Source organism: Channa argus, chromosome 14, assembly GCF_033026475.1.
Source record: "Channa argus isolate prfri chromosome 14, Channa argus male v1.0, whole genome shotgun sequence".
Classification (NCBI taxonomy): Eukaryota; Metazoa; Chordata; class Actinopteri; order Anabantiformes; family Channidae; genus Channa; species Channa argus.
In genome coordinates, this window is record NC_090210.1 from 20,405,306 (window position 1) to 20,432,508 (window position 27,203).

At 38.6% G+C, this 27,203-nt stretch overlaps 2 protein-coding genes across 4 annotated transcripts; one reads left to right on the forward strand and one right to left on the reverse strand.

Annotated features, from left to right (window-relative positions):
* The first annotated feature begins 4,304 nt into the window (after positions 1 to 4,304).
* Positions 4,305 to 14,478, forward strand: LOC137098702 (sodium- and chloride-dependent GABA transporter 3-like). Its single transcript, XM_067475218.1, has 14 exons — positions 4,305 to 4,584; positions 4,676 to 4,810; positions 4,945 to 5,082; positions 5,360 to 5,447; positions 6,628 to 6,760; positions 6,857 to 6,991; positions 7,249 to 7,352; positions 7,470 to 7,594; positions 7,730 to 7,842; positions 7,930 to 8,067; positions 8,984 to 9,086; positions 9,720 to 9,820; positions 10,037 to 10,207; positions 13,807 to 14,478. Exons 1-14 carry the CDS (start codon positions 4,428 to 4,430, stop codon positions 13,867 to 13,869), a joined length of 1,704 nt encoding a protein of 567 aa, XP_067331319.1. The 5' UTR covers positions 4,305 to 4,427; the 3' UTR covers positions 13,870 to 14,478.
* Positions 14,479 to 14,589: 111 nt separating this feature from the next.
* pold3 (polymerase (DNA-directed), delta 3, accessory subunit) lies at positions 14,590 to 20,587 on the reverse strand. 3 transcript variants are annotated; one of them, XM_067475216.1, is made up of 12 exons: positions 20,460 to 20,587; positions 19,834 to 19,889; positions 19,209 to 19,308; positions 19,075 to 19,114; positions 18,804 to 18,936; positions 18,258 to 18,507; positions 18,093 to 18,165; positions 17,458 to 17,593; positions 16,716 to 16,819; positions 15,641 to 15,726; positions 15,414 to 15,492; positions 14,590 to 15,041 (listed from the first exon to the last, which is right to left on the reverse strand). In XM_067475216.1, the coding sequence occupies exons 1-12, from the start codon at positions 20,514 to 20,516 to the stop codon at positions 14,836 to 14,838; spliced, it is 1,320 nt and encodes a 439-aa protein (XP_067331317.1). In that variant the 5' UTR covers positions 20,517 to 20,587; the 3' UTR covers positions 14,590 to 14,835. The 3 variants fall into 3 exon arrangements, with proteins under 3 accessions (XP_067331317.1, XP_067331316.1, XP_067331318.1); XM_067475215.1 differs by having other exon boundaries at positions 15,414 to 15,495; XM_067475217.1 differs by lacking the exon at positions 20,460 to 20,587 and adding an exon at positions 20,201 to 20,425 and having other exon boundaries at positions 15,414 to 15,495.
* Between the last annotated feature and the right edge of the window lie 6,616 nt (positions 20,588 to 27,203).

Here is a 27,203-nt window from a genome sequence, read left to right on the forward strand (position 1 = left end):
CACCTTACATTTCCATTTAGTCATTTAGTAGACTCTTTTATCCAAAGCGACCTCAAGCTGACAGTTCCAGCAACAATTGTAAAATGGAAAGGTACACTTAGAACCACCTCCAGGCTTTTTATTGTTAGAACCCTTTCAAAACATCTAGCCAAGTCAGGAAGACTCTTGAGGAGGTTGGTGTGTCATTGTGAAAGTCTTTAATCAAAAGATGGATTTATGAATGTAAATAAAGAGGCTTCACAACAAGGTGCTAAGCACTGGTAAAGCTCAAGAACAGAAAGTCCCGAAAACACCTACAAAAGCCTGACTAGTTCGGGGTCAAGAAAAAAAAAAATACGGAGAAGAAAAGAAACAGCTCACAATTCAAATCATACTATATTATCTGTCACACATAGTAGAGGTAGAGTTATGACATGGGCAAGTATGGCTGCCACACAGAGTACAGCCCAATACACCTCAGAATTCATCCTGCTACGTTTATCACCAGTCAGGTCGTCAATAAACACCAGTGACCTGGTTCCACTGGCAGCCATACATGACATACATGACTTCACTCACATGTAGCGTGTTTCATTTCAAAATCAATGTGATGGTGTACAGAGGCCAAATGCCATAAATCTTATCATCGTTCCAAAACGAAAGAATAATTGTACGATAAAGGAATTTGTAGAAACACACTTAATAACTCCACTATAGGTGCTATACATCAGCAATCAGGTGTGTTTAAAATAAAACTAGTTAGGACATGTTTTTCTGAAACTTGGGAGCTCTATATGCTGTTTCAACCCCCGAGTCAAGTCTTCTCAACGCCTCCTCCTTCCTTGCATCCTGCATCTGTGAGAAAACCCCTGGGAAAGGAGTTTAAATGCTAAATGAGTTTAAAACGTTTATAGGGTGAATTACAACCAATCGTTGAGGATGCATCGAACTTTGAAAGGGGTCTAGGCAAATCTGTTAACCTTCACATATTTCTTTCGTCTTGTGCCTGGTTGATTACTACACAAAATCACATATGTTACACATCTGTGATTATGTGTAACATAATACAGAGCACAACGCTCTCCTCTCTTACCACAGTGCAACTGTTGCCAGCTGGACGGATACGTTCATTAGGAAACTTCAGAGTACATTGGAATCAAAATTAAAAAAGCAGAACACCAAAGCAGAGAGATACCAACTAATGCAGGAATAACAACGGACATTGACATTTTTACAACTTTGACCATGGTCCTATATCTTCTCCCATATGTAAAAACGCTAAGGTTTAGCTGATTCATTAGGACAGTGGTTCCCAAACTGTGGGGGTGTCCCTGGAGTTACAGCAAGGGGGGGCAACAACACCTGAATGTAAACACTGTATAGTAGCCCTGCCACACTGCTAGCATAGATACGTTTGTGAAAAGAAAGCCAAGGAAACGCAAGGCTGGTGGAAATTTAAAGGCTGCAGGTACCAAGACAAAGATATGAAAATAGGATGAGGCATATGTTGATCTCAGTTTTACCAGCACGACTGTTGGTAATAAGAAGAGGCCACAGTTTGTCGTGTGTCTCAAAATTTAGGATTCTGATAGTATGAAGCCAAACAAGTTAAGACGCCACTTGGAGACTTAGAAATACTGTATTTCTATCCACAAAAAGGGGCCCAGCAGAAAAAGTTTGGGAACCACTGCACTGCAGACTTTCTGTCACCTTAATTCCATGTCTCCTCATAATCTAAATCACAACCCATTCTGGTATTGTAAAACAAACATTTTTATTTTCTATCATTTTAAATTCAATATCTAGATTGAGGACAAAGGTTGGGAGTGGTGGGTTGAGGGAGGAGTGAGGGTGAGCGAGAGGAATCACAGTCAACTGATTTTAATAAGCCCCTTTGAGCCCCACACAGTGAATAAGAACCCTTTCACAACATCTAGCCAAGTCAAGCAGACTCTTGAGGAGGTTGGTTTGTCATTGTGAAAGTCTTTAATCAAAAGATGGCTTTATGAATGCAAATACAGAGGCTTCACAACAAGGTGCTAAGCACTGGTAAAGCTCAAGAACAGAAAGTCCAGATGAGACTTTGCCCGAAAACACCTACAAAGTTCTGGGTCAATGATTCTTTGGTTTGATAAAACAAAAATTAACGTGTACCAGAATCATGAGAAGAAAAAAAAAATACGGAGAAGAAAAGAAACAGCTCATAATTCAAATCATACTATATTATCTGTCAAACATATAGAGGCAGTTTTATGGCATGGGCGAGTACATTAGACTTCCAGGCCTTTTACTGTGGTTGCTCGTTAATTCCTTCTTTTGCTGACACAACAAACTGTTGCGTTGGCCTCTCCCATTTATTTTGCCATCCCTTATGTGGGTTTATTTTGTTTTTTTAGCCTAGATTCCTTTATTTCATAAACACCTCGTTGACCTCAAGCTGACAGCTCCAGCAAACAACTGTTAAATGCTAAGGTAAACAAGGCAAAAGCAGAAGAACCCGAGTTATTCCTGCATTTCCTGTGATTGGCTTATGCCTTTTTAAACTTTGGGCAGTTTTTGAAGCAGAAACCCCAGAAAACCTGAAGATCTGTTCCCTAATTACTTCATGACTAATCAGAAATTAAAAGACCATGAAGTTCCGAGTGTACCTTTGTGTTTGGCATTCGTTCACTGGTATTGTCAACATGAGGTCGAAACAGGTGTCTATGAAAAACTAAATAAACCCACATGAGAAATAGCAAAAACATTGGGAGTGGTAGCTGATGGCAGAATTGTGTCCACAAGGAAAAAGAGCCCTTTCACAACATCTAGCCAAGTCAAGCAGACTCTTGAGGAGGTTGGTTTGTCATTGTGAAAGTCTTTAATCAAAAGATGGCTTTATGAATGCAAATACAGAGGCTTCACAACAAGGTGCTAACCACTGGTAAAGCTCAAGAACAGAAAGGCCAGATTAGACTTTACCCGAAAACACCTACAAAAGCCTGATGAGTTTGGGGTCAATGATTCTTTGGGTTTGATAAAACAAAAATTAACTAAAATCATGACTAACCAGATGATAACCAGAATCATGAGAAGAAAGAATTAAAGAGAAGAAAAGAAACAGCTCATAATTCAAATCATGCCACATTATCTGTCACACATAGTAGAGGTAGAGTTATGGCCAGAGGCCAAATGCCATAAATCTTATCATCGTTCCAAAACGAAAGAATAATTGTACGATAAAGGAATTTGTAGAAACACACTTAATAACTCCACTATAGGTGCTATACATCAGCAATCAGGTGTGTTTAAAATAAAACTAGTTAGGACATGTTTTTCTGAAACTTGGGAGCTCTATATGCTGTTTCAACCCCCGTGTCAAGTCTTCTCAACGCCTCCTCCTTCCTTACATCCAGCATCTGAGAGAAAACCCCTGGGAAAGGAGTTTAAATGCTAAATGAGTTTAAAACTTACATAGTGTGAATGCAGCGGTGTAAAGCATAACTTTATTATTAGTTATGTATAAGTTATACTTTAGACTTAGTTTGTATTTACAACCAATCGTTGAGGATGCATCGAACTTTGAAAGGGGTCTAGGCAAACCTGTTAACCTTCACATAGTTCTTTCGTCTTGTGCCTGGTTGACTATTACACACAATCACATATGTTACACATCTGTGATTATGTGTAACATAATACAGAGCACAACACTCTCCTCTCTTACCACAGTGCAACTGTTGGCAGCTGGATGGATACGTTCATTAGGAAACTTCAGAGTACAGTGGAATCAAAATTAAAAAAGCAGAACACCAAAGCAGAGAGATACCAACTAATGCAGGAATAACAACGGACATTGACATTTTTACAACTTTGACCATGGTCCTATATCTTCTCCCATATGTAAAAACGCTAAGGTTTAGCTGATTCATTAGAACAGTGGTTCCCACACAATCAAATATCTTACACATTTGTGATTATGTGTAATAATACAGAGCACAACACTCTCCTCTCTTACCACAGTGCAACTGTTGGTAGCTGGATGGATACGTTTATTAGGAAACTGCAAAGCAGAGAGATACTAACTAATGTAGGAATAACTACGGGCATTGACATTTTTACAATAAGCCAAACAAGTTAAGACGCCACTTGGGAGACTTAGAAATATTTCTACCCACAAAAAGGGGCCCAGCACGAAAAGTTTGGGAACCACTCCACTGCAGACTCTCTGTCACCTCAATTCCATGTCTCCTCATAATCTAAGTCACAACCCATTCTGGTATTGTATCTGGTATTAAATTCAATATCTAAGTTGAGGGTAAATGTTGGGAGTGGTGGGTTGAGGGAGGAGCGAGGGTGAGAGAGAGGAGGTAAGACAGAGTTTGGTCAGAGTGTTATGGGCAGTGTTACTTGATGTCTTTCCCTTACAGCAGTGAAGTCTTTACACTATAGTAGGATTTTGTGATCCCAAGATGAACAAAGAATTACGAAAAAGAGAAAATGTGAGAAGACATGGAGACAGAGGACAGTGGGCCAGTAAAACTGAATATATTCTGGTGGTTGCAGGAAACGTGGTCGGCCTGGGCAATGTGTGGAGATTTCCTTACCTCTGCTACAAGAATGGAGGAGGTGAATATTACAAAGATCAGCTGCACTTTTTTTGATGACAGATAAGTGAAAGTCATTTCCATCTGAATACATGTCTCTGTCTTCACTGTAGGTGCATTTCTGGTGCCATATGGTCTGTTGGCCCTGGTGTGTGGGATACCTCTGTTCCTAATGGAGACTTCCAGTGGTCAGTACACCCAGGAAGGATTCATCACCTGCTGGAGGAAATTGTGCCCACTGGCAGAAGGTGAGTTCGACTAAAATGTAAAACCAACAAATGAAAAGGCCTAAATTACACTGTGTATATTTACCAACCTTAAAACATAACTGACTTTCTGTTTGAACATTTAAACAAAGATTTTTAAAAAATTGTTGTTCTAGGAATTGGGTATGGATTTTTCATGATGAAACTTTATGACTTCAGCTACATTTTAATTCAAGCCTGGGCTCTGTTCTACCTGGTGTTCTCCTTCAAAGCCCAGCTCCCCTGGGCCAGCTGTGACAACACCTGGAATACAGGTAAATTTAGACTCTAGAACCAATAGTAAACTAATGAGAACTAAAAGTAGTTGTAATATGTTGTTAAATGTTAATGTACAGCTTACAGTTAAATGTGAAAAAATACAACATATCACTACTGAAAAAAATAACTGTCCTTTAACAAGTGAAATTAGTTTAAAAAAAGAAATTAGTTTTAGCAGACAACTGTCGACTCTCAAGTATTAGTGTGTGTATTGTATGAATGCCAGCGATTCAACATTAACTATTACTAACTATTATTTGTTCCCAAACCCAGCTTCATGTCTTGATCTACAGATTTTAAATTCAACAAATGTGACAGCGAATCAGACCAACACCACCTCTGCTGCAACTGAATTCTGGGAGTGAGTCTCATTAATGATGGAATGTTAATTACTTTATAACCACTTCACTTTTTATGCATTGAAGATGATTCTGCACTCGTACAGTTTGCTCTCTGGAGATGATTTAGAAATCGGTAATAATACCGTAAACGCAAACTGTTACTTTGTTATGATGTTACTGCAAATTGTTTATAGCGCAGAGTTACACATGGGCCAGTATATTACACACAATCAACATTAAGGAAACACAAATAAACAGATACCACATGAACTAAAACATTAACTCATTAAAAACAATACGTGCAAGCTTCCCTACACTTGCCAGATCCAGGAAATCCGCCCACAGCAATTCATGCATTGGCTTGTTCACATATGTGTTTCATAATGGATACACACGGACTGACCCCATGGATGTATGTTTTTTCTTGAGTCTGCATGCCCTGCTCTGTGGTGCATGTGCACACACACATTAAAAAGTCAAACGCATGAAAAACTGTGACAGTAGCCGTGCAGAAATCCACTGCTATAGAAGAAATCCAAATTTTTACAAATGTCCAGAAGCCATGAATTGACACATAAGTACTGAAAATAACTGTGTTTACCCGCGGGAGCTGGCGAAGTGTTATTGTAAAAGGCAACTAACTTTAGATTTTAAACTGCTCAAATTCATGTTTATCTACCTAAACTTAACTTGAGTTACATCAGAAAGGCTTTAATCATCCCATAGAGTATATTGTGATTGAATTACACGTGCTACTTACCTGTTTCAGACAGGAAAAAGTGGAGACAGGAGACGGTACTAATGTCTGTCTAATCAGGCTGTTTCTCTGTCTAAGAAGCAACTGGTGCTCACTTTGGTAAATACTCGTCCACCTTGGTTGCGTAATTTGGAAATTCTTGTCTGTCTGATGGAAGCTTGTACATATAGTTTTAAATCACTCACAACTGGCTGGGATTGAACTGAAAACTGCAATGAGCTTTACTTTTTAATAATAATAGCATTTCAAGTCCACAATGACTGAGCATGTCACATGTAGTGGAAAAAATGTTTACTCTTGTTTTATGCATGTAGCCAAGCGTCTTTGAGTTAACATAAAGTGTTTAATCTGTCAATTCCGGAAGCTGTTGCTATTGGTTTTGTCAAATTGTGCCTCTTTTCAGGCTTTTTAAAATGTACATATTAAATATCTCCTCACCTCAGGCGACGGATGTTAGGCATGTCTGGAGGTATTGAGGAGCTGGGCAGTGTCAGATGGGAGCTGGCTTTGTGTCTTCTGGTCAGCTGGGTGTTCTGCTACTTCAGTATTTGGAAAGGTGTCAGGTCTTCTGGAAAGGTCAGTGGAAATGTTTTAAGAGTTTAAAAATGCCTCGCCCACTGTAAACGTTAATTAAAGTTACATATGCAGGTAAAAATGTCTACTTCTATCTAGGTAGCATATTTCACAGCCACGTTCCCCTATGTGATGCTCCTGATACTGCTCATCAGGGGCTTGTCTCTACCTGGAGCTTGGAATGGAATCTACTTTTATCTGTATCCAGACATAAAACACCTGGCTAACCTGGAGGTAACAAGTTTTATGGTAATATCCTAGAATTTAATGAGTGTAGGTGAAAAACCTCCAATAGAACAATCAGAGAATAACGCAGGCCAGAAAGACGTATTCACAAACATTTATATAAAATTTATTGAAAATACATTGGTTGATCAATTGATTGATTACAAAACTTCACTCTGGACCAATTGAATATCAAATTAATATTGCCCTCCCTAGAGCCACACAGCTACAGCAACTTTTGAGCTTTTATTTTTTGAACATTGCAGGTCTGGATAGAAGCTGCATCTCAAATATCCTTCTCCTACAGTCTCACAATAGGCACCCTGACTGTTCTGGGGAGCTACAATGACTACAACAACAACTGTTACAAGTACGTTCAGATTGCTCCAGTTGATATAACATGAACATTTGTAAATTCTATGTTGTTATTTTGGCAAATTCTTAAATGTGACGAATAGACTCTTGTCTGTCTTACCTTGACCTCTAGAGACTGCTTTTGGCTCTGTCTGCTGAACAGTGCGACCAGTTTTGTTGCTGGATTTGTAGTTTTCTCTGTACTTGGATTCATGGCTCAGAAACAAGGTGTTAGTGTTGACAATGTGACTGAATCAGGTATAAGTCTTCTGACATTGTGAACATTCAAACCCAAACATATATATCTACTACATGTACATATATAGTAAATATACTATATATATACTGTATACCATGTCACTACCAACTCTGGTGTGTAATTCTAATACACAGGTCCAGGTCTGGCCTTCATTGCTTACCCTCAGGCAACAGCTATGATGCCTTTGCCCCAGTTCTGGTCTGTCTGCTTCTTCCTGATGCTCATTCTGTTGAGTGTTGACACACATGTAAGATTATTGGACTAATAACTGATCCATCATAGCTGAACATAGACACAGAAATCACACTAGTTGCTCGTTTCGTTGTTTCCCCAGTTTGTAACAGTGGAGACTGTAATCACGTCTGTGAGTGACTTGTTTCCAAAGATGTTCCGTGCACCAGTGAAGCATGAGATCTTTGTCCTCGTCATATGTTCATCTTTCTTCGTCATACATCTCATTCTGGTCACAGAGGTAAAGAAAATATACACCCCAATTAAAAAAAAGTTGAAAAAAAAAATTGTAAAACTTTTGTTTTTACAATTTATTTATTTATTTACAATAGAACATAAACAAAATATCATTTCATGCAAAATATTAGCCCATTTTGAATTTGATGGCAGCCACACAACTCAAAAAAGTTAACAAAAGGCAGGAAAAGTAATTGCTGCAAATAACAAAACAAATGGAGGAGCATTTGACATCGATTTAGATTGATTGTCAACAGGTCAGTAACATGACTGGTTATAAAAGGAACATTTCAGAGAGGCAGAATCTGGAATGTAAAGATGGGCCAAGGTTCACCAATCTGAGACAAACTGTGTCTAAAAATTGTGGAACGAGTTAAAAAATGTTTGACATAAAATTGCGAAGACTTTGAAGATCCCAACATCTACAGTATTTAATGTCATCAAGATCATCAAGGTGTTGAACTGGTCTGCCTGTTGTCCATCACTAAAAAGAAAACTCAACAAAGGCTCAGGACTGTTGAGCAGCTTCTTGAATCTTGCATCAGGCAAGAATGAGACAACATTTGTCTCCTAAACTCCAGTAACTGGTCTCCTCACTTTCCAGACATTTACAGACAGTTGTTAAAAGAAGAGGGGATGCTGCGTAATGATAAACTGATAAAATCATTCCAACTTTTTTGAGAAGTGTGGCTGTCATCAAATTCAAAATGAGCTAATACTTTCCATGAGATGTTTAAATGTCTCAGTTTCAACATCTGATATCATTGCATTCCGTTTTTATTTACACTGTACACATCGTCCCAACTTTTTTTTGAATTGGGGTTGTAGAACAATTTTTACAGTTTAAACCAAATAAATGTTAAACTTTTTATTTTTCAAAATGCTAGACATTTTTCATATGTTGTCTCTCTTTACTTTAGGGGGGGATTTATGTATTCCAGCTTATAGATTATTACGGTTGTACCAGAGCCTGCAAGGATTTTATGACGATTTGTCAATGCCTGGCTATAGGCTGGATTTTTGGTGAGTAAATTTCACGTAACAATGGACTAAATTATGTTTTGGATAATGTGATTTGACTTTTCATATGACATTTTTACAGATAAAGAGCAAGTGCATCCTGTTCTCTCAGTTTGGGGTTGTGTGGTGAACCAGAAATATACAATTGGGTGTCATCTGCATAAACTGACATTTTGATCACTGATAATCAGATAGCAATGATTAATTTAAATAGGATGAAAATGGTAACTGTTGCAGTATTGGATGGCATAATGTTGGGTCACTTAACAATTCCTGTACCACACAATGAAAACACTGTGCAGTCAAAGTGCAATGAAGGGTGAATGCCGTATTATAGGTACTGTCCTGGAAAGTTAATATGCGTGTAGATTAGAATGCAAGGAGCTTCCTCCAGTCCACCCGTTTCTGTGGATTTCTACAAGGCCTAAGGTTAGCTCCCTTTTTAAAGCAAGAAAATCAGTACAACAACAAGATTTGACGTGTCAGCATTGGAACAGTTTGCATTATAAATATATGTTCAAGCTGCTCCCCAATAGGTCAACACTTCTAGACAAACAACACCCTTCTTTTATTTCAAAATGGCAAGTTTCACTGAAAAGTAAACATTTTGGAACTATGAATCTTAAATTCTATCAGGTGCTGACCGTTTTTCTACCATCATCGAGGACATGACAAGTAAGAGACCCCCAGTTTTTTTCAAACTGTGCTGGAAATACATCATTCCTCTTCTGACCATGGTGAGCAAAAATATGTTTATGTAAATCATGTTTGGCTTATCCCATTTTCTTTTATTTGGCATTTTATTCTGGGGTAAACTCAAATTTCTCATCCACTGTCTATGCAGTACAGTTGACCTTGGCTGATTTGCATCCATCTTCTAGCCTTAGTTGGTAAACTGTCATTGTAAATTCCAGTAGAATTTTAAATAAATGTCATGCTTTTTATTTTTACAGATTTCTTTTACCTTGTACCTGGTTCATTACAAGCATTTTAGGATTAACAACTGGTACATTTATCCTGACTGGGCGTACACATTAGGATGGATGATGACACTTTCCTCTGTGCTCATGGTGCCACTATGGGCAGTTAGACAGATGTGTTTGACACCAGGAACTTTCAAACAGGTCAGTATTCAAGTAGAGATTTTACTGCAAAGTCAAAAATCAAGAGACAGGTCTGCTGGGTTTTGAGGGTTTATTTGATAGAGGGCCACACATTGAATAGGATGGAACAGAGAAAATTTGGTTGAAAGTTGGTAAATAATTAAAATTAAATTTTAAAAAAGAGGGTTAAATGCTGGTGTTTAGCCCACAAATTGTATTTCTATTTATATGTAGGCAGTGGCAGCTGGTCCAGAAGTAAGTAACCATAAATAAAAAAATACAATCTGTTTACAGCCCCAGTTCCACTCTATGAAATCACTACATATGAAACCGATTTCATAGATTAGCTAAATATAGCTGTCTTCTGTACACATTGTATTCATGTTAAAGCAGTTTCCGTGCATCCTCAACGTCCAAAACATCTGAAGCATGGTGCTGCAGATGTTGAAGGATCTTAGTCTCCTTAGAAAATACAGCCTGCTCTGTGTTTTCCTGTATATTGATGGTGCATTAACTGACCAGTCCAGCTTATTGTTCAGGTGTACACCCAGGTATTTGTACTCTGAAACTACGTCCATCTTTACCGATGCTGAGCTGGAGATGATTGTGCTCACACCAGTTAACAAAACTGTCCACCTCTGATGGATACTCCGTAATATCTCCACCCTCGTTACATCCAACAACTGACAGAGTCATCAGAAAACATCTGAAGGTGGCAGGACTCTGAGTTGTACCTGATGACAGAGGTATACAGGGTGAAGAGAAAGGGAGATAGGACTGTCTATTAGGGAGAACCTGTGCTGCAATGTCTCAGACACACAGCTCTGAGATGGACAGACTGGGGTGGGGCTGTGAGGTAATCCAATATCCAGCCAATCATGGGGGTGACCACGAGCATGCTCATTAATTTCTCCCCTAGAAGGACAGGCTGGATTGTGTTAAAAGCACTGGAGAACTCAAAGAACATAATCCTCACAGACCCCCCCCCCAGGCTTGTCCTGCTTGGTGTAGATGCAGTGTAGCAGGTAGATGCGAGCATCCTCCACCCCCAGCTGATGCTCAAAAGTAAACTGGACGGGGTCCAGAAATGGTTTCACCAGGGGCCTGAGGAAGTCCAGGACCAGTCTCTCCAACACTTTCATGATGTGGGAGGTTAGAGCCACATCACTGGGGACACTGGGGCGGGCTACTTTTGGTACTAGCAGCAGGCATGTTGTTTTCCATCCCACAGGCGTCCTCTCCAGCTGCAGGCTCAGATGTGCTTATGGATGCCACATAGCTGTGGGGCACAGGCTTTCAGTAGCCTGGGCCTGACTCCATGAGGACCTGTAGACTATGTGGGGCAAAGCCTGCTTAGCTCTCTCCTCACCTGCTCAGCTCTCTCCTCATCTGCTCTGCTGAGATAGTCATTGCTGCAGAGACAGGAGTGGTGTCCAAGTCAGGCAGGGGTGAGATGTGGGCAGCTGTCGTGAAGCTCCTTGGGGGGGGTGGATATAAAATCATCAAATCTATTGCTTTAGCTCTATTTACACTCCCCTCTGCCCATTGCCTGCTGGTCTTATATCAAGTGATGCTTTTTATGCCACTCCAAACTGCTCTGGTATCCTTCTGTTAGAGCTTCCTCATGTAAGCCTCCTTCCCCTCTTTGATATTTACCAGCGGGCACTCTGGACTTCCCTCTGTGCTTCCCTGTCACCTGACCTGAAGGTTGCCTTCTTCTCATTCAGGATTAATTCAATGTCTTTCGTGGCCCTAGCAGCGGACAGTTTTTGTTGGTATACAGATGCCAACACAAAAGTTGATGTAATCTGTAATGCAGCCTGTCAATCCATCAATGTCCTCACCATGTATCTCACAGACTGTTTTCCAATCCGTGGCTTCAAAACATCCCTGCAGTGGCCCTCTCAGACCACCGTTTACTGTTTTGGTGGAGGGAGGCTGCCTTTGAACCTTACATACAGGCAGGAGGTGGGTCAGCTTGTGGTCAGACCTGGCCCGGGGCAGAAGGGAAGAAGAGCTGTAGGCCTTTTTAACATTTGAGTACATCAGGTCCAGTTTCTTCTCCCCCCTTGGTGTGACTATCCACATACTCTGAGAGGGTGGGGAGGGTCTTGGAGAAGTCACGGGAGATCATAAAGAGGGCATCTGGATGTCGGGTCAGGAGTCTGGCTGCGATCGAGTTTATGTTGTCACATGTGCCATCAATATCGACGTGTCGGGCAAACTGTCCTACAGCGATGTCTCCGTGAAACACATTCAACTAAAGTCTGGAAAGATACTATCCTTCCTCACCAGTGCAGTCAACTCGTCCACCTTGTTCTCCAGAGACCTCACGTTGCGCATAATCAGAGATGGAAGATGCGGGCGGCTTAAATCTTCTCTGAATCTTCTTTTCCACTGCTCCTTTTTACCAGCTCTGTGATCTCTCGCTGTTTTCCCTTATTTCGTACGGTATGTTTAAAGTCCGAACGAAAACTCCCTCTACAAATGATCAGAGAGGATAAGCTTTACACAGCGAAGTGACACTTTACTATACTAAAATACAACAGTAAATATGAAAAGGGAAAAATAAATTACAAGAAAAGGAGGGCAACTGCAACAGGCGGTGTCTCGGCTCACACCTGCGCATATGTTTTAGCTAACTCCATTTGTCAAAAGAAGAGCTGGAGCAACTCAGGTGGAGCTTGTCCTTCATCACAAGCATACTGCTGTATCCCAGCTTCTTTATCCTCATTTTTCTTCTGGTAAACCATTTGGACTTTGTTTTTGGTGGCTTCTTCTTCTCCTGCAGCAACATTCGCGAGCTGCTGAGCTGCAGCAATATTCGGACTAATGTAGTTACCATGGGTGGGACATAGAGAGACAGAGCATACAACTGTCCAACCACAGGAACATTAAACCCATGTTTATTGGCTTTGGTTCAATAATCTCTGCACCCTGTGGAAAATCCTGAAGCTGTCAATCAGAGCGTAGCTTCAGGTCACGATTGTTAAGCGTCCACAGGGTCACATACGCACCTTGTACAAAGTAGACAGAATCATTCAGATTTAGCTAGTTTTTTAAAAATCATTTTAAATAAATGCTATCATGTGCAAAGTAAGATTAAACTGTGTTAAATGTATTTTTTTTCATATAGAATTTATTTTTCACAAATTTAAAGGACTTCAGTCATTTTTCTAAAATAATTATATTGTCTATAATTACCATACAGATTCTAAAGCCAATGTTGAACATTCTTTATTCACCTTATTTGGTATATGAGCAAATACAGGCTGCAGGCTGACAACCAACCATAGCATCGGTATGGTGATTGGCGATTTTCTAAGTTAATTGTATTGTTTACAAAGTTATCCTACTGTTAATTAAAGGGGGTGGTACCCCAGTGCCCCCCAGTAACCACCCGCCACTGGGGTTAAGGACTTAACTGCCGCAGCCCTGCTTATTGCAAAATAATATGAACTGCTAGGCTTAAAAAAAAACCTTTATACAAGTCATAGTATTTTATTTTTTATATTTAATGTGTATTAGACACTCTGAATGAAGTCTAACAGACATTGCTTAGGCTATGTGTGAGACAAATTACAGTATTATGGAAGTTTATATACCTGGTTTCTTTTCAGCGTTTGAAAATCCTTTGCCATCCAATTGATCCAGCCTTGCAGATGGAGATCAGAAATCATTGAGAGGAGGGGGCCACAGTGGAACTGAGGACATCTGCAGAGGCCCAGGAGCTGTAAATTTCAGCTGATATACAAAGTTCTAATAATTAGTAACAATTAGAGGGGTGCCTATATTTCACACATTTCTATTACACAGCACCTGAAAGAAACTACAAATAGATACATCACACCTTGTGCAGATTATTTGAAGGCGTTTACATTGTGGTGGGGATACTCTCCTCTTCAACATGACCTTTACATTTTATAGATTGGGTTAAGCCTACACAATGAATTATTTCGGATTAAATACACGGACATTGACATACTTAAAAGTATTCACTGTAGATATTCTACCTTTTTGGGTTTTCAAAACTAGAATCAAAGCCTATAACTACGTTTAGGTGTAGTAAATAACATGGTACAATACCAGACTGCTCAGGTTCTTCAGTTTTCTGTCACAGTTCAAAGACATGTTAGGTTAACTGGTGACTCTAAATTGCCCATTGGTGTAAATGTGAGTGTAAATGGTTGTCCCTATGTGCATGTCTCTCTGTGGCCCTGAGATGGACTGGCAACCCCCATCCAGGGTGGACTCAGGAGACTGCTGGGATAGGCTCCAGGCCCCCCCGTGATCCTGAACAGGATAATAGAGCACTGCAAATTAAAGTAATTCAAACATTAAAGCATCCCTACTTCTGAGAATGGAATAACTTAACAGTCAACTTTACCACAATAAGAATATCATATTTTTTAATATCAAACTTTTATTATTATTTTTTTTTTCTTCCATTTTGTGTCAAGGCATTTCACTTTTTAACTTTTCAAGCTTTATTTAGTTGGTGTTAAACTGAAATGGTATAAGACATTTGTCATGCTGAATTGGACACATCCAAGTTACATAACGTGTGTCAGATGAGAGTCACTTATTTCAGAAAGTCTGCTCACTGCTTGGTCCTGAGAGCCGATTGAAGACTTGGACGTCGTCTTCTGTTATTTCTTATGGAAAAATCCCATAATTGAAGCTTGTTTAGTTCCTTTATTTGTGTTTGCTGAAGTTTTCTTGTGACTTTTCTTCTCATCTTCTTTGCTACTTGCTGATATATTTGATGGGACAGGATCCTTTGGAGCTTGTTTAGTGGCTTGAAGATCATCTTCATTTTCAGAGTACGATTCACTCTCATAGCCTTTCTCTGTCACTTTGGAATAAAGGTAATCCAGAGTTAATACATACTCCTAAACATTGTTTTGATAATTCCAAATGCATTTTTCACATTTATACTGTGTCGCCATGTTTCTGGTGAAACAAACCTCTTATGTTGGACATGGCCTGTACAAATATGGCCATAGATCTGTAGTGTGTTCAATTGAATTCAAAGGTTTAATGTACTTTTATTTTAACCTGAATACAAAATTTGAAGAACCTTTAAAATATAAAATGTAATGTTTAGCAGTAGCACATAATATTTGAATAAACAAATAAAAAGTTCAAAGTTGGCATGTTGTAGTATAATATCCCACAGATGTGATTTAATCATTAGAGTTTATACTCATCTATGTGTTTTTCGTACCCATGCATCCTTCGTCATCTACAAAGATACGAGATTTGAGGACTTTTCTCGTCTTCCTTGTCTCCGTTTTAGAGTGACCCTGCTGTGGAAGGAAGCCACATACAGTATGAACAAATTACATATTCCTGAGTTTAAATACATAAAGAGCAGTTCATCAAACACAATTAGAGGAATAAATTGATTTGACATCAACCAATGTTAAATCAACACTACTGTTGAGCACTTACATGTGGTTGTGAAACAGACTCCGTCTCCTTTTTGGGACTTGGTGATGGCTCTCTTGTTACCATCTGCTGTGGAGAATCTGGAATCACTGAAGAGGTGAACAAACATTTGTTTATTATAATTAACTCAAACAGCTTTTTGTCCCCTCTTCATAAATTCTTACTGCAAGATTAATAAAACACATCTTAAACATAGCTTAGAACTCATCTGCACTGGGACTGAAAAACCTTCATAATTAAGCACTGCAGAGCTCCAGGCACGATGGCAAGTGGATGACAGAGGTTTGGAGTGCATGAGGTAGAATATTTTGTTATATATACGCAAGGTAAAGTGAAACCATAATTACTTCACAATAGAAGAAGTTAGAACAATCTCAGAAAAACAAACAAAAAAAACCCATCATGACATCACTGTATGAAAAATTCCCCCATTTATCGTATATTCTCATAAAGGCTCCCAAGTGCTCTTCTCACACCCTGTTCCTGAGTTTTGTTGTCAGCTACTGAAATTGACATTGATTTGTCTTTGTTCAATAAATTCTTTTAAGTCAACACATGTGATCTTAGGTTACCATGGGCAGTCTGATACAACCACAGGCTATGTGTGGGGGTCTTTAACTACTCCTGGCTCCTAGCCAGATGTGCTAGGTTTTATTCTAATTGCTAATTCCCCTTCAACTTGCGTTTATCCCATAGTCCCATGTGTGACAGATGCTTATGCTAACAGCAGAACCCTCAGTCCCTCGTCCAAAATGTCAAAAGTGAATCAGATGAAAAAAGAAAAAGAACGAGAAAGTTGTAAATGTTTACAAATGATTATCTTTAAATTAGTGCATATCGAATGATCTTAGAAATGTTTTGCCAGATAGAGTTAAATGTAATGCTTACTAGGACTATTAACTTTCCAACCAAACTAACACCATCTACCCCTCCTTAGTGACGCGATGTCTGAAACTCTATTTGAAGAGTCAAGGCCTATTTGAATTGTTTTACCATTCATTGTTATGCTAGTTTGACAAAGAAAACAATGTTGGAACTTAAAAAAAGAAAAAAGAAAAAGAAAAAACAAGTGACTCACCATCTTCATCACTGCTGTCTGGGTCAGGTTTCTTAATTCTTCGCCTTTTTTTCTTCTCCATTTTTTCCTCTTCACTGTCAGAATCCTCTGTTCGTTTGTTTTTGCTTCACAAAGTAAAGGATTTTTTTACTTTAAATACATAACTTTCAAATCATTCATACGGGTAAAACAATTCAATTCATTTTTGACATTTATAGCCCTGAGAACATTTAATCTAGAAAAACTGCGTTCCTATCCCCCCCCCCATCACAAATCACTAATGCTAACAAATATTTGCCCTCCATTAAAACAATCCCAAGGGTTTCATTGGTGCATGGTGTGTTGTTTTATGTGCTAAACAGAAGCTGTGAAGTCCCATCTGGTTGGACAACTTTTGTGTTCTTATCTTACTAAATGCCAAAACCGGAGCAACAGTCTCATCTTTGGCTGCGGTAATCGCAAGGTAAACAACATGGTGTGTGGACACTGTATGTTTGCTTGCTTATACATGACGTGCCAACAAAGCGATAGGTTGGATGAGATTTTGTGGCAGAAAAATATAACCCAGATTCAAGTTTCTTCATGCACTACAGCGTATTGTTTTAGGTTAAAACCTTTCCCACTTAATGTATGAAAAGGGTCGTTTTGTCCTACAGAATGAAAAGTCTGTCTGAACACGGCCTATTCTTTGAATATTTGAAGTGATCCACAATCAAAGCTGATGCCTTTTTCCATGCAATAATATTTTAGGAAGCAAACACACCTCCTGGAGTCTTTCTTAGTTTCTTTTTGTGGCTCCACCTTAGCAGCCTCCTGTTTGTCTTCAGGGTGAGAACTCAGACACTCCTGCTCTGTAGTGGATGACTGAGCGGCTCCTACCGCTTTCACAGTTTTGTCTCCTTCACAGAAAAGTATTTGGTTAAAATGTTGGTGACAGAATATAGCTGGCAAGTGTGACTGCTAGTCGATCTGCCCTTTTTTCTTATCCCGTGAGCTCAGGGTCGCATAAGCGGCTCATTGTCAGTGATTTGGCAATGTCTTTATTTCTACCGGGCTTGGACCAGCACTGCACAGCTGGGGAGGGGAATGGGCAAGTGTGACTGCTAGTAACATCTGTATATAGACTGACATCAACATCAAACACATTAACTGTCTATATCCGTCAAGGGTGTTGAGCATCATCTGCAAAAATTACCATTGTTAGTTACATTTTCACATTTCCTTAAAATACCGTCAACTAGTGGTAATACATACAACTTTTTTTGGTAGTTTGTGACCCTATATTTAGTATGTGTGTACATGCATCTTTGGCAGCAAAATTATGTAACATTTAAGGTTACAGAACCTGCTATATCTGAAACTGAGTTATCATATATTACTGCTCCTATTATTACTCACTTGTTGCTTGACTCGCAAAGAAGTTCATCATCATATTGGCTTTTCCAGTTGGCTTACTTTTGGGGGCATCAGCCTAAAATACAAAACACATTCATACTTAAAGAAAGTAATAACGATTATTTCTGTAATTGAGTACCTTTCCACCAAAAGAATAGCAATCCATACCACAGGTGCATTTTCTTTCTGGTCTGACTTAATCTCTTCCTTGTCCTGGTTCTTCGGAGGAGCCTTATTTGTGAACATTCCCATGATGCCTTTTGGAGGCTTGGTGGAAGGTTTTGATGAGCTGGCATCTCCATTCATGTCAGATTTTTTATTTTCAGTCTCTGTTGTGGGAGCCCGCTGTGTTTCTCTCACCTGCCGCAGCTCCACTGAGGACATGGGCACTGCACTGGCACAGCGGATGGCACTGTATCTGCACAAACAACAAAAACACAAATTATTATTATTTTTTTTTTTAACTCAACACACATGTTGGATTGCTTTATTTACCTCTAAGAGAGTTGATAAAAGAATGTATGGAGTACATGTTTCAAGTTTATTTTCAAGTTTCACACTTAAACTGTTGTATTGGAAATATTTCTATAAAAGGTTTATGCAATCTTTTTAGAATGCCTCTCATCAAAAAATAAAACTTTCCCTTTCCTCGTGTGAAAATAAGCCATTGAGTGTAGACATTTAACCCTCCAACAATATAACATAACAACATACCTGCTGCAGTTCTTTAGATTGTCTTTCACTGCATCATAATCTACGCTGTAAAGGGGACAGCTGTCTTTCAGTAAAGCTTTCTGGACACTGTAGACATGAACACTAACTATCAAGCTCATCTTGGATTTGAAATCTGCAAAAGAAAAACCACCTGAGGTTAGACACTTCTGCTCTTCTACGACAATTATTAAAACAGAAAGAAAACAATCCCACTGCAGAACACATGAACACAGAGTTTAGTGATGTTGAGCTAGGAAAGATTTTTGCACACCTTCCAACTGGTCCTCTCTGACAACCGACACTCTGTGACTCTAAGAGGAAACATAACACATAGCAAAATTCTCTCTGTAAAAAAACAAAAAAATATGCAAATAACAAGTCTTGTTAATTTATGCTGTAACTCACTGCTTGGCCATTGTCTACAAACTTTCCCGATACAAGATAGGTGGCGTGGAGCTGTGCCGAACTTTCCTTCCTCTTGTAATCCAAGTAGTGGTAGAGCATTCTAAAAAAAGCAACGTGTTTTTTTTAATTCAGAGAAAAATAGCAGCAGCATCATTGTCCACATGAACGGATTTAAAGAAAGACATTTTAAATGTTTCCAGCCATGGTACTTTCAGACAATGCTTTAGTGTTGATATGTACAATATGTTTAGTGGGGAAAGCAATGTTACATATCTCCAATACATATTCTCACATGCTACTCCACCATTTTAAATAATTTCATATAGTATTACCCAACAAGATGTCAGTACATAATATTAACACATTACATGCAAGTATACATTGCTTTGCCTCATGCTGCTGGTGTATTGTAGGATATAACATTTTAATATGCTTTAGTACTAACAGTAATGCATAGGGATAAAAAAAAATATTGCATTACTGCAGAATATGGAAAATTAATCACTTGTGTCAACACTATAAAGTCCAAGAGGAATGAATTCAATGCACTATAGAATATGACATGTTCCATTTTCTGCATATCTTTATGAAAACAGTGTTGTGGGGAGAAGCAGCGAATACTCACTGTTTTGCTGTATTGACATGGACTCCCAGAGTTAGACTCAGCCATTTGTAGGTCACCTATTTCATAAAAAGAGGTTAAAATACATTTTTAGATACGCATGTTACTTGCTACACGAACGATGGAACTAGGGGTAAGGCACGACAGTGGGTTGCCATGTCCATGTGTAAACACTAACGTTATCCAACGAAAACCTGCAGAGCGATCCTAACGTTACAATTCATTATAGCTCCAGGTGCACGAATAACAGAACGTCCACCTTTGTCATTGATGCAACATTTGAGAAACCTGTGCGTCTTTCCAAATCACAGCTAACAGTTATCGACGACGAACAGTAGTAAGAGATGCCACCAACTCTAATGGAGATTACCTGGAGTTTGGGTGCAACTAGCTAAATACTTCGTACGTCGAATTAGTCACCGGCGGAGATTAAGTCGCCCACATGGCAAAGCTGTAACTTAAACTGTAACCATGCTGGGAATATGTGTCGCCCTGTTAGCAGACTGGTGTGTTTTTGAACGCCATTCAATGGTCGATTCGATCGAAGCCAACTCAGTTTTAACCTCAATAAACGGCTATTTGCGCGCCGAAAAAGGCGTCGAAGTCACAAGTCTAAACGGTGCACTTACTATCTTATTGTGGTCATTGACAAATTCGTCGATATTATCCAAATAAAGCTCGTCCATGTTGTTTGATTATGGCTAACTATGGACGTCTTTCTTAAACCAACTTAACTGCGCGGGAATGCAGTTTATTTACTTCCTGTTAAATGTCACATGCCGGTATCTATTTCCGGTTGGCTGAGAGTCTGCGCACAGTTGCACACCGCCCTCTACAGGCCAACTCAGGCTAATGCCATTAGAACGGCGGTGATGGAGATACTGCGACTCTCTGTGAATGTGTAGTAATCCCATAAAAAAAAGATCAAAATAGCGAAGTGTTTCGAGATTTTACTTATCCTGTGATTCATCAAATGATCTGAATGAAAATCAAATAAAAATTATATTTACTGCCCATCCACGTACAAAGCCTAACCTCTACTCATGAGAGGGAGACAATTCCCCTGTAAGATTATATGTTTGCAAATTGACAGGTGAAAAACAGTTTTTTTATTACTTCATATTGCTAGTAAATTTGCCAAGATGGCGTGATTTGCTGTGATCAATGAGCTCAATGTTGTGTCACATGAATACTTTGATCTGTGAATAATTAAGTATCTGTCACATTTGGAAGAGCTTTCACTGGTATATTTCATTGTTTGCATCTACTTTAGTAAAAAATGCATCAGGAGATTGCACCGACTGAACATTTATCAGCAAATATACAGTTCGTCCCTGCTTTTACCACCACTGTATTCAAACCTTCCACAACGGAAATGATGCCGAGAGCAAGAAGAACTGAAAAATCCAGCAATGTTTGTTTCAGGCAATTTTATTTAATAAAAAACATGATATTTATTCTACATTTTAATCAGGCACTAACCTTCAACATCTCCCAGACTTAAATTTACCCTCATTTATCAATTTTTTCAGTATTTGTTTTTCAGAAGACAGCTTCTTACAGTCTAATAAAGAACAAGCTAAATCAATCATATTTTTAGCAGGTGCTGCTTTCATTAGAATACTAGATTGCACAATAAAGATTGCAAGAGCAGAAGTAGAATATCTAACTTCTTTTCATACAAAATGTATGGAGTGGACTTGACAAATGTCATCAGTGGCACCAAGTGTCAACTCAAAAAAGTAACTCATCATTTGACTTAAACCGTTTAACCTTTTTGTCAAAATCACATAACTGCAGCAGCTATTCAACATGCTGATTTCATGATTTGCAAACTGTTGGTTTAGCCACAAGAATTAAAGTTTATAAAATGGCTCATGGATAATTATCCATGGCCAGGAAATGGAAATATACAGCTCCATTAGAGAAAGTTATAAATAGTGTAGGTGAGGCTCCTCCACAGGCTGCAGGGAAAAGATCAGCAGCCATTATTAGTGTACCACAGCACAGTCAATATAAAATCTGAATTTTAATGAGCTGTTGATGTATTAAATCTACTTGAAATATTAAACCTTCAATTACCTCATCGTCAGCTGTATGTTTTTCAAACAAATCACTGGTCAACACGAGGGCAGCTTCCTGGAAGGGCTCATACATCACTCGTTAGGATAAATTCATTTCGCTACAGTTTAGAAATATGAATTTGATGATTGCATACTGTACATGTTGATGGGGTATGATGTGTTTACTAGTAAAAATGGTTTCATCTACTGTTACAGCAATAAAAAGACCAACAATCAATGCAGTCATAGATTTGTCAGCCATGTTCATTATGGCCATCATAGTGTGCAAAGTACTGATGACAGTAATGATGACAGGTTTCGAGTTTTAATTCTAGAAAATAAAATTACCTTTTCATCCTACATCATACCGGAGAGGACAATAACATAATCACACTAGCATCCTCAGACACAATTTGCCAGCGAGGTTAATTTAAAGGGTCAGTGCAAACAAATTACATATAGATAAAAATGATTGCAGTTGCAACACTATGAATAAATGTTTTAACAGAAATGTATCTGCTAAAGAAATGGCCCCTGTGAAGATCTTTGAATGTTTTTAAAGGGACACTTCAGAATTAGTCACTCATCGTATGCTGCTTGTGGACACAGTAGCACAGTGTCCCTAGGCGCCGTTAGATTAATTTATTTTAATAAAAAAAATAATCTGAGTTGGACACAAACATGAGACAAAAAGCTGAAAAGATAAGACATATTTTTGCAAGCAGCTTACTGGAAGATGCTATCGAGTTGCCTTATGGGAAATAGGATCCCTTATTTTTAGAGCTTGATCCATATTAATAGCAAAAAGACCAAACCTCATTTCCAGAAAACATGTAACGCTGTGTCAGATGTAAATAAAGAGGACCAACTCATTTGCCATCTGTTTTTAAAATGACTGTTACAAAAACGATATGTATAAAATTTTAACCCAGAGAAATACATTTTTTAAAAGAAATATATACACATTTTAAGGTTGATGCCATCAGTAATTCTTTATAAAAAACAACTGATGACTAATAGACCATTTTAACTCATGACCACATTGGCAACAGGTCAGTAACATGACTGTGTATAAAAAGAGCATCACAAAGAAGTTCAGTAAAGATAGGGCGATGTTCAGCACTCTGGGAAAAAAAGGCCTTTCATTGTCTACAGTTCCTAATAATCTCTGCACATAAGGGACAAGACCAAAATTCAATATTGGATGGATGTGAACTTCAGGTCCTCACAGGCGTCACTACATTTAAAACATATGTTTCTGCATTAGAAATCACAGCATTGGCTCAGGAAAACCTCTGAAAACCGTTGTCAGTGAACAGAGTTTTTTATTGCATCCACAAATGGAAGTTAAATCTCATGCAAAAAAACAAAACACCATATATAAAGTAGACCCATAAACACTGCCACCTTTACTGAAAATGAACTGAGGAGAAATGGAAAACTGACCTGCCTGCAGTCCAGACCTGTTATCCATTGAGAATATTCAAAGCATTATGATGCAATAAATACAACAAAGGAGGCCCTGAATCTGCTGAGCAGCTGAAATCCAATATCAAGAAAGAATGAGAAAAGTTTTTGCTCTAACTAAATTAGATTAAAGCTAAATTGAACCGAGCTCCTCAGTTCCCAAAAAGGGATGGAGAGTTGATGCAACACAGAGGCCAACATGCCGCCATCATGACTTTTTTAAATTGCTGGCAACAACAATTTTCTCAGTTTACACTCAATATGTTTTCATTGTAGTATTTACATTAAAATATTGCTTTTCAAATCATTGTCTTTTTATTTTCTTTTGCTTAAATACAGTGTTCCAACTTTTCTGGAAATGGGGTCTGTACAGTACTTGACCAGTTATTTTATAATGTGTTGTCTACAAGCAAACAAGTCAGAGCAAATTTACTTCAGGTTCCCCAGACTTGAGCTGTTTTATAGAAGTTCAATATTTTTAAAGTGAAAGAGAAATTAAACCGATACATCCAGGACTAAACCACTAGAAAATCCACACACGTATTATGTACAAAGTTACAAAAGAACCTCAAACCTGTGATACATAGTACAGAAGATAATTTATTCAAGCAGTATCTCATCTCTGTTGCAATAAGATGATCTTATACAATATTTAGAATGCAGCGGCTGTGAATCTTCAGTTCACTGCACAACAGAGGAACCGGACAGCCCACGAGACAACTTCTAATAGAAATGTCAAGCAGAGGGGCAGTGACGTGCAGCAGATGGGGGAAAAAAATATTCCCATAGTGGTGATGAAGTAGAATAACAATCATCTCAAAGACTCAGAGTTTGTCTTTCTTTAGCTGGTCAGTGCCTGGTTCGTCTGGAGCCTCTGAGGCCCGGCAGAGTTGGAAAGTGCAGAGTAATCACGGCGTTAAGAAATGCTTTGGTCAACTGAGACAAGTCATTGTATGTACAATGGATCATGTTATGGCAATTGTGCTAAAATACTTTACTGATAAACTTTTGCACTGTTCTCCTACACATGTTACGGTGGCAGCATAATTGTGGCTTAGATCATGTTCAGAGGGAACATTTTTTAATTGAGAAAAGTTTATGCTTATTAAGTGCAGGGTAAGTTGTGAAGGTGACTGCAGTTTGCATCTGCAGTCCCATCTGGGGGTCAGGGAAGAAAAGCTCTTTAGTTTTGGTTAAATGTAGAATACATCAACATGTTTTTCCAGTCACAGTGGACTTTGGTTGCATATTGAATCAGACGACAGTCTTTCCCTAACCCTAAATAATTGCTGTGAGAGTCTAAAATTAACCGTAAAATATGGAATAATGTGGGATTCACCCGCAAGATCAGAGATTTTAGTCTGTGAAGATGTACTGAGACATTTTTGCAACATGCCTACTATGTAAATTACATTTCTTTACTATGCATTGTGTTAAAATGACTTTCAAGGTGTCAGACAATTGGATCCACAGCGTCAGACTTGAAATGCAATCACATTTCCCTTGAAAATGAGTTTTGTTCAAATGTGATCGCTGGGAGTTGGTTGCTGAGGAGCACTGTCTGTGTTTGTTCAGGGAAATACTTGGTGCTGAATATTCAAGATGTGCTGAATATACTGTATCGTAGATTCTAATAAACCTGTGTGTGTGCTGTGTGGTGTGATGCAGTAATAAAGCTGAAATTTTTGAACAATACTGAGCAATGAGAGAACATTTAAATTAAAGACTAAAGCATGTTTACCCTTGATCATTCTGTTTGGTAGTTTTTATGTGTTGTTAATTGATATCACATTTATAAAAGTTCCCTTTTCATGTGCATTAGCCTCAAATCGTTTTTGTTCTCTCTCATTTTTCCGCCCTTTTGATGAAAGTTTCTATTTAAATCAAGTTTCCTTATGTGTTTATCACCGGGAGTCCATTTTGAGAAACTGCTATAAAATATATATATAGTTTCATCCTAATGAAGTACACCACATTTAAACCACACGACTATACTACATTTTGAATAGCAGTAATTAGAAAGAACAATGTTAAACCTTCACTTCTTGGTTTAGATAATCAATTTAAGTTTTAGTTTTGTATTAAAAAGCTGGACCTAAACTTATTTTTTAGAGATTTGAGAGAATCTGGATCCAGTACTGGCATTTGATACTCAATTCAAGATTCAGTTAAGAGCTATCAGTCCCTACTGTAACCTTACTAATGTCCCACTAAAAGGAGAACTTGAGCTCTCCAGCAGCCCCTGTGGTTATATCAAGTTCTTCTTCGGAAGGTGAGGCGCAAGAAAACCTTAAACCTGTAAGCGAGAGATGCTGCGTTCATTTTGTCCTCGAGAGACTCACAGCTGCCTTTGGGGAAACTCAGTTACTGTGTTTGTTGTACCTTTATTGCTCATTTTGGAATGAAAATAATGGAGCCTCTCATTTCCAAACAACTTCATGTAATATTAAACACACACGTCCGTGTTGTTGCAGTTTACAAGTTTTAAATTCTAGATGAAATTTTGAGGAACCAAGCTATGTTCAGCTTCAAACAAAAATATGGAAGCAGTAAGGTACCTGTCACACCGGAGAGCCACCTGCAGGTGTCACACACGGATGTAGTTTTCACACCATGCAGACGCACGTCTCCATGTCTCCATCTACAGAAGAAGCTGTTAATCACTGCAGAGCTGTAAAACATTCAAACCTTCAAACACTGTTTCTGTGGATTTTTTTTCACTGGTTGAGCATTTTGCATTTTATTATTGGTGCAACTGTTTTGAAGAGAAGTTCAAAATGTATTTAGTGTTGCATGTTTTAAAAAAAAAAACAAGTTGTATAATGCCTTTTGTGGCTCCAGAGGGAGCTGCATGACATCGGATATGAGCCAGCGTTTCTCAAATATCAAACCTGACTGAGTTGCATTGTGGGGAATGTGAGGCACTTAGGATGGACGCTTTTATCTGGTCCTGCTGCATCTGTTTTGCAATTCAAACAGGCAACAATGAATTGGTGGAGCAACATTTTTTCTTTTAGTTTGAAGTTGGGTTTTCACCCCAGACACCAAAGCAAAAAAGTGACCACAAGTGTAAACGCATGTTTTCTTATCATCGTTATACTGAAGGTTGTCGTTGATTTGTTTGCTGTCTCGCCGAAGCAAAGAGGAAATGAAGTCTGATAACAATAACTTCTCACAGTTTTACTTACACAGATCTTTGCTGTGCTCTCCTGGGCTGGCAACACAATCCATCATTCACACATGCAGCCAAACACAGCGGGTGAAACTTTAGACTTTATTGTGTTTATGTCTCGACTTAATTGACCATAATTAGGTGTTCGAGTCCCTGTGTGTTTTTATCTATTAATCTCAAATTAAAATCACGTTGAGACGAGAAATTCTCAGTGCAGCTGTGAACCGCGGAACGTTTTCCAAACCAGAATCACATTGAGGCAACGCAAAAAGTCCAGTTTTACTGTGCGGATGCTCTGAAAGATAACAGCATCTTAGAAATGAAAATCTGCCTGTCTGTGTTAAAACTTGATAATGTTTTTTTTTTTATCACTCATATCCTGACGTAACAAAGTGAATGTGAAGCAAAGTAGGTCTTTATTATTGTGCTGTGCAAATAGTTTCTATATTACAGAAACATTTGGACTTTTCAGTTGCTGTTTTCTGCCTTCTGATATCACATTTTTACTGCTCCGGTGCCTCAGATCCACAGAAAAATATCTGCCCTTGGAGAAATGCATAGGGAATGTGTTAGATATCGCTCATGCTGCCTGCAGATGCATTTCAGAGGCCTTTGCTCTCCAACGGGCTTTAGGATTTGCTCAACGAAAAATTCTGATTGGTTTTTTTGAT

What these genes read in the sequence shown, in the direction of transcription:
- pold3 (XM_067475215.1), bottom strand. Translation starts at nt 20,516, where the DNA reads ATGGACGAGCTTTATTTGGATAATATCGACGAATTTGTCAATGACCAC. An exon ending in CTTTGCGAGTCAAGCAACAA is followed by an intron (nt 17,594 to 18,092) that starts GTGAGTAATAAT and finishes TTTTCTGTGAAG; the next exon opens with GAGACAAAACTGTGAAAGCG. An exon ending in AGTCTGTTTCACAACCACAT is followed by an intron (nt 15,496 to 15,640) that starts GTAAGTGCTCAA and finishes TTCCTTCCACAG; the next exon opens with CAGGGTCACTCTAAAACGGA.
- LOC137098702 (XM_067475218.1), top strand. Translation starts at nt 4,428, where the DNA reads ATGAACAAAGAATTACGAAAAAGAGAAAATGTGAGAAGACATGGAGAC. An exon ending in CTGCTACAAGAATGGAGGAG is followed by an intron (nt 4,585 to 4,675) that starts GTGAATATTACA and finishes TCTTCACTGTAG; the next exon opens with GTGCATTTCTGGTGCCATAT. An exon ending in ATTGTGCCCACTGGCAGAAG is followed by an intron (nt 4,811 to 4,944) that starts GTGAGTTCGACT and finishes TTGTTGTTCTAG; the next exon opens with GAATTGGGTATGGATTTTTC.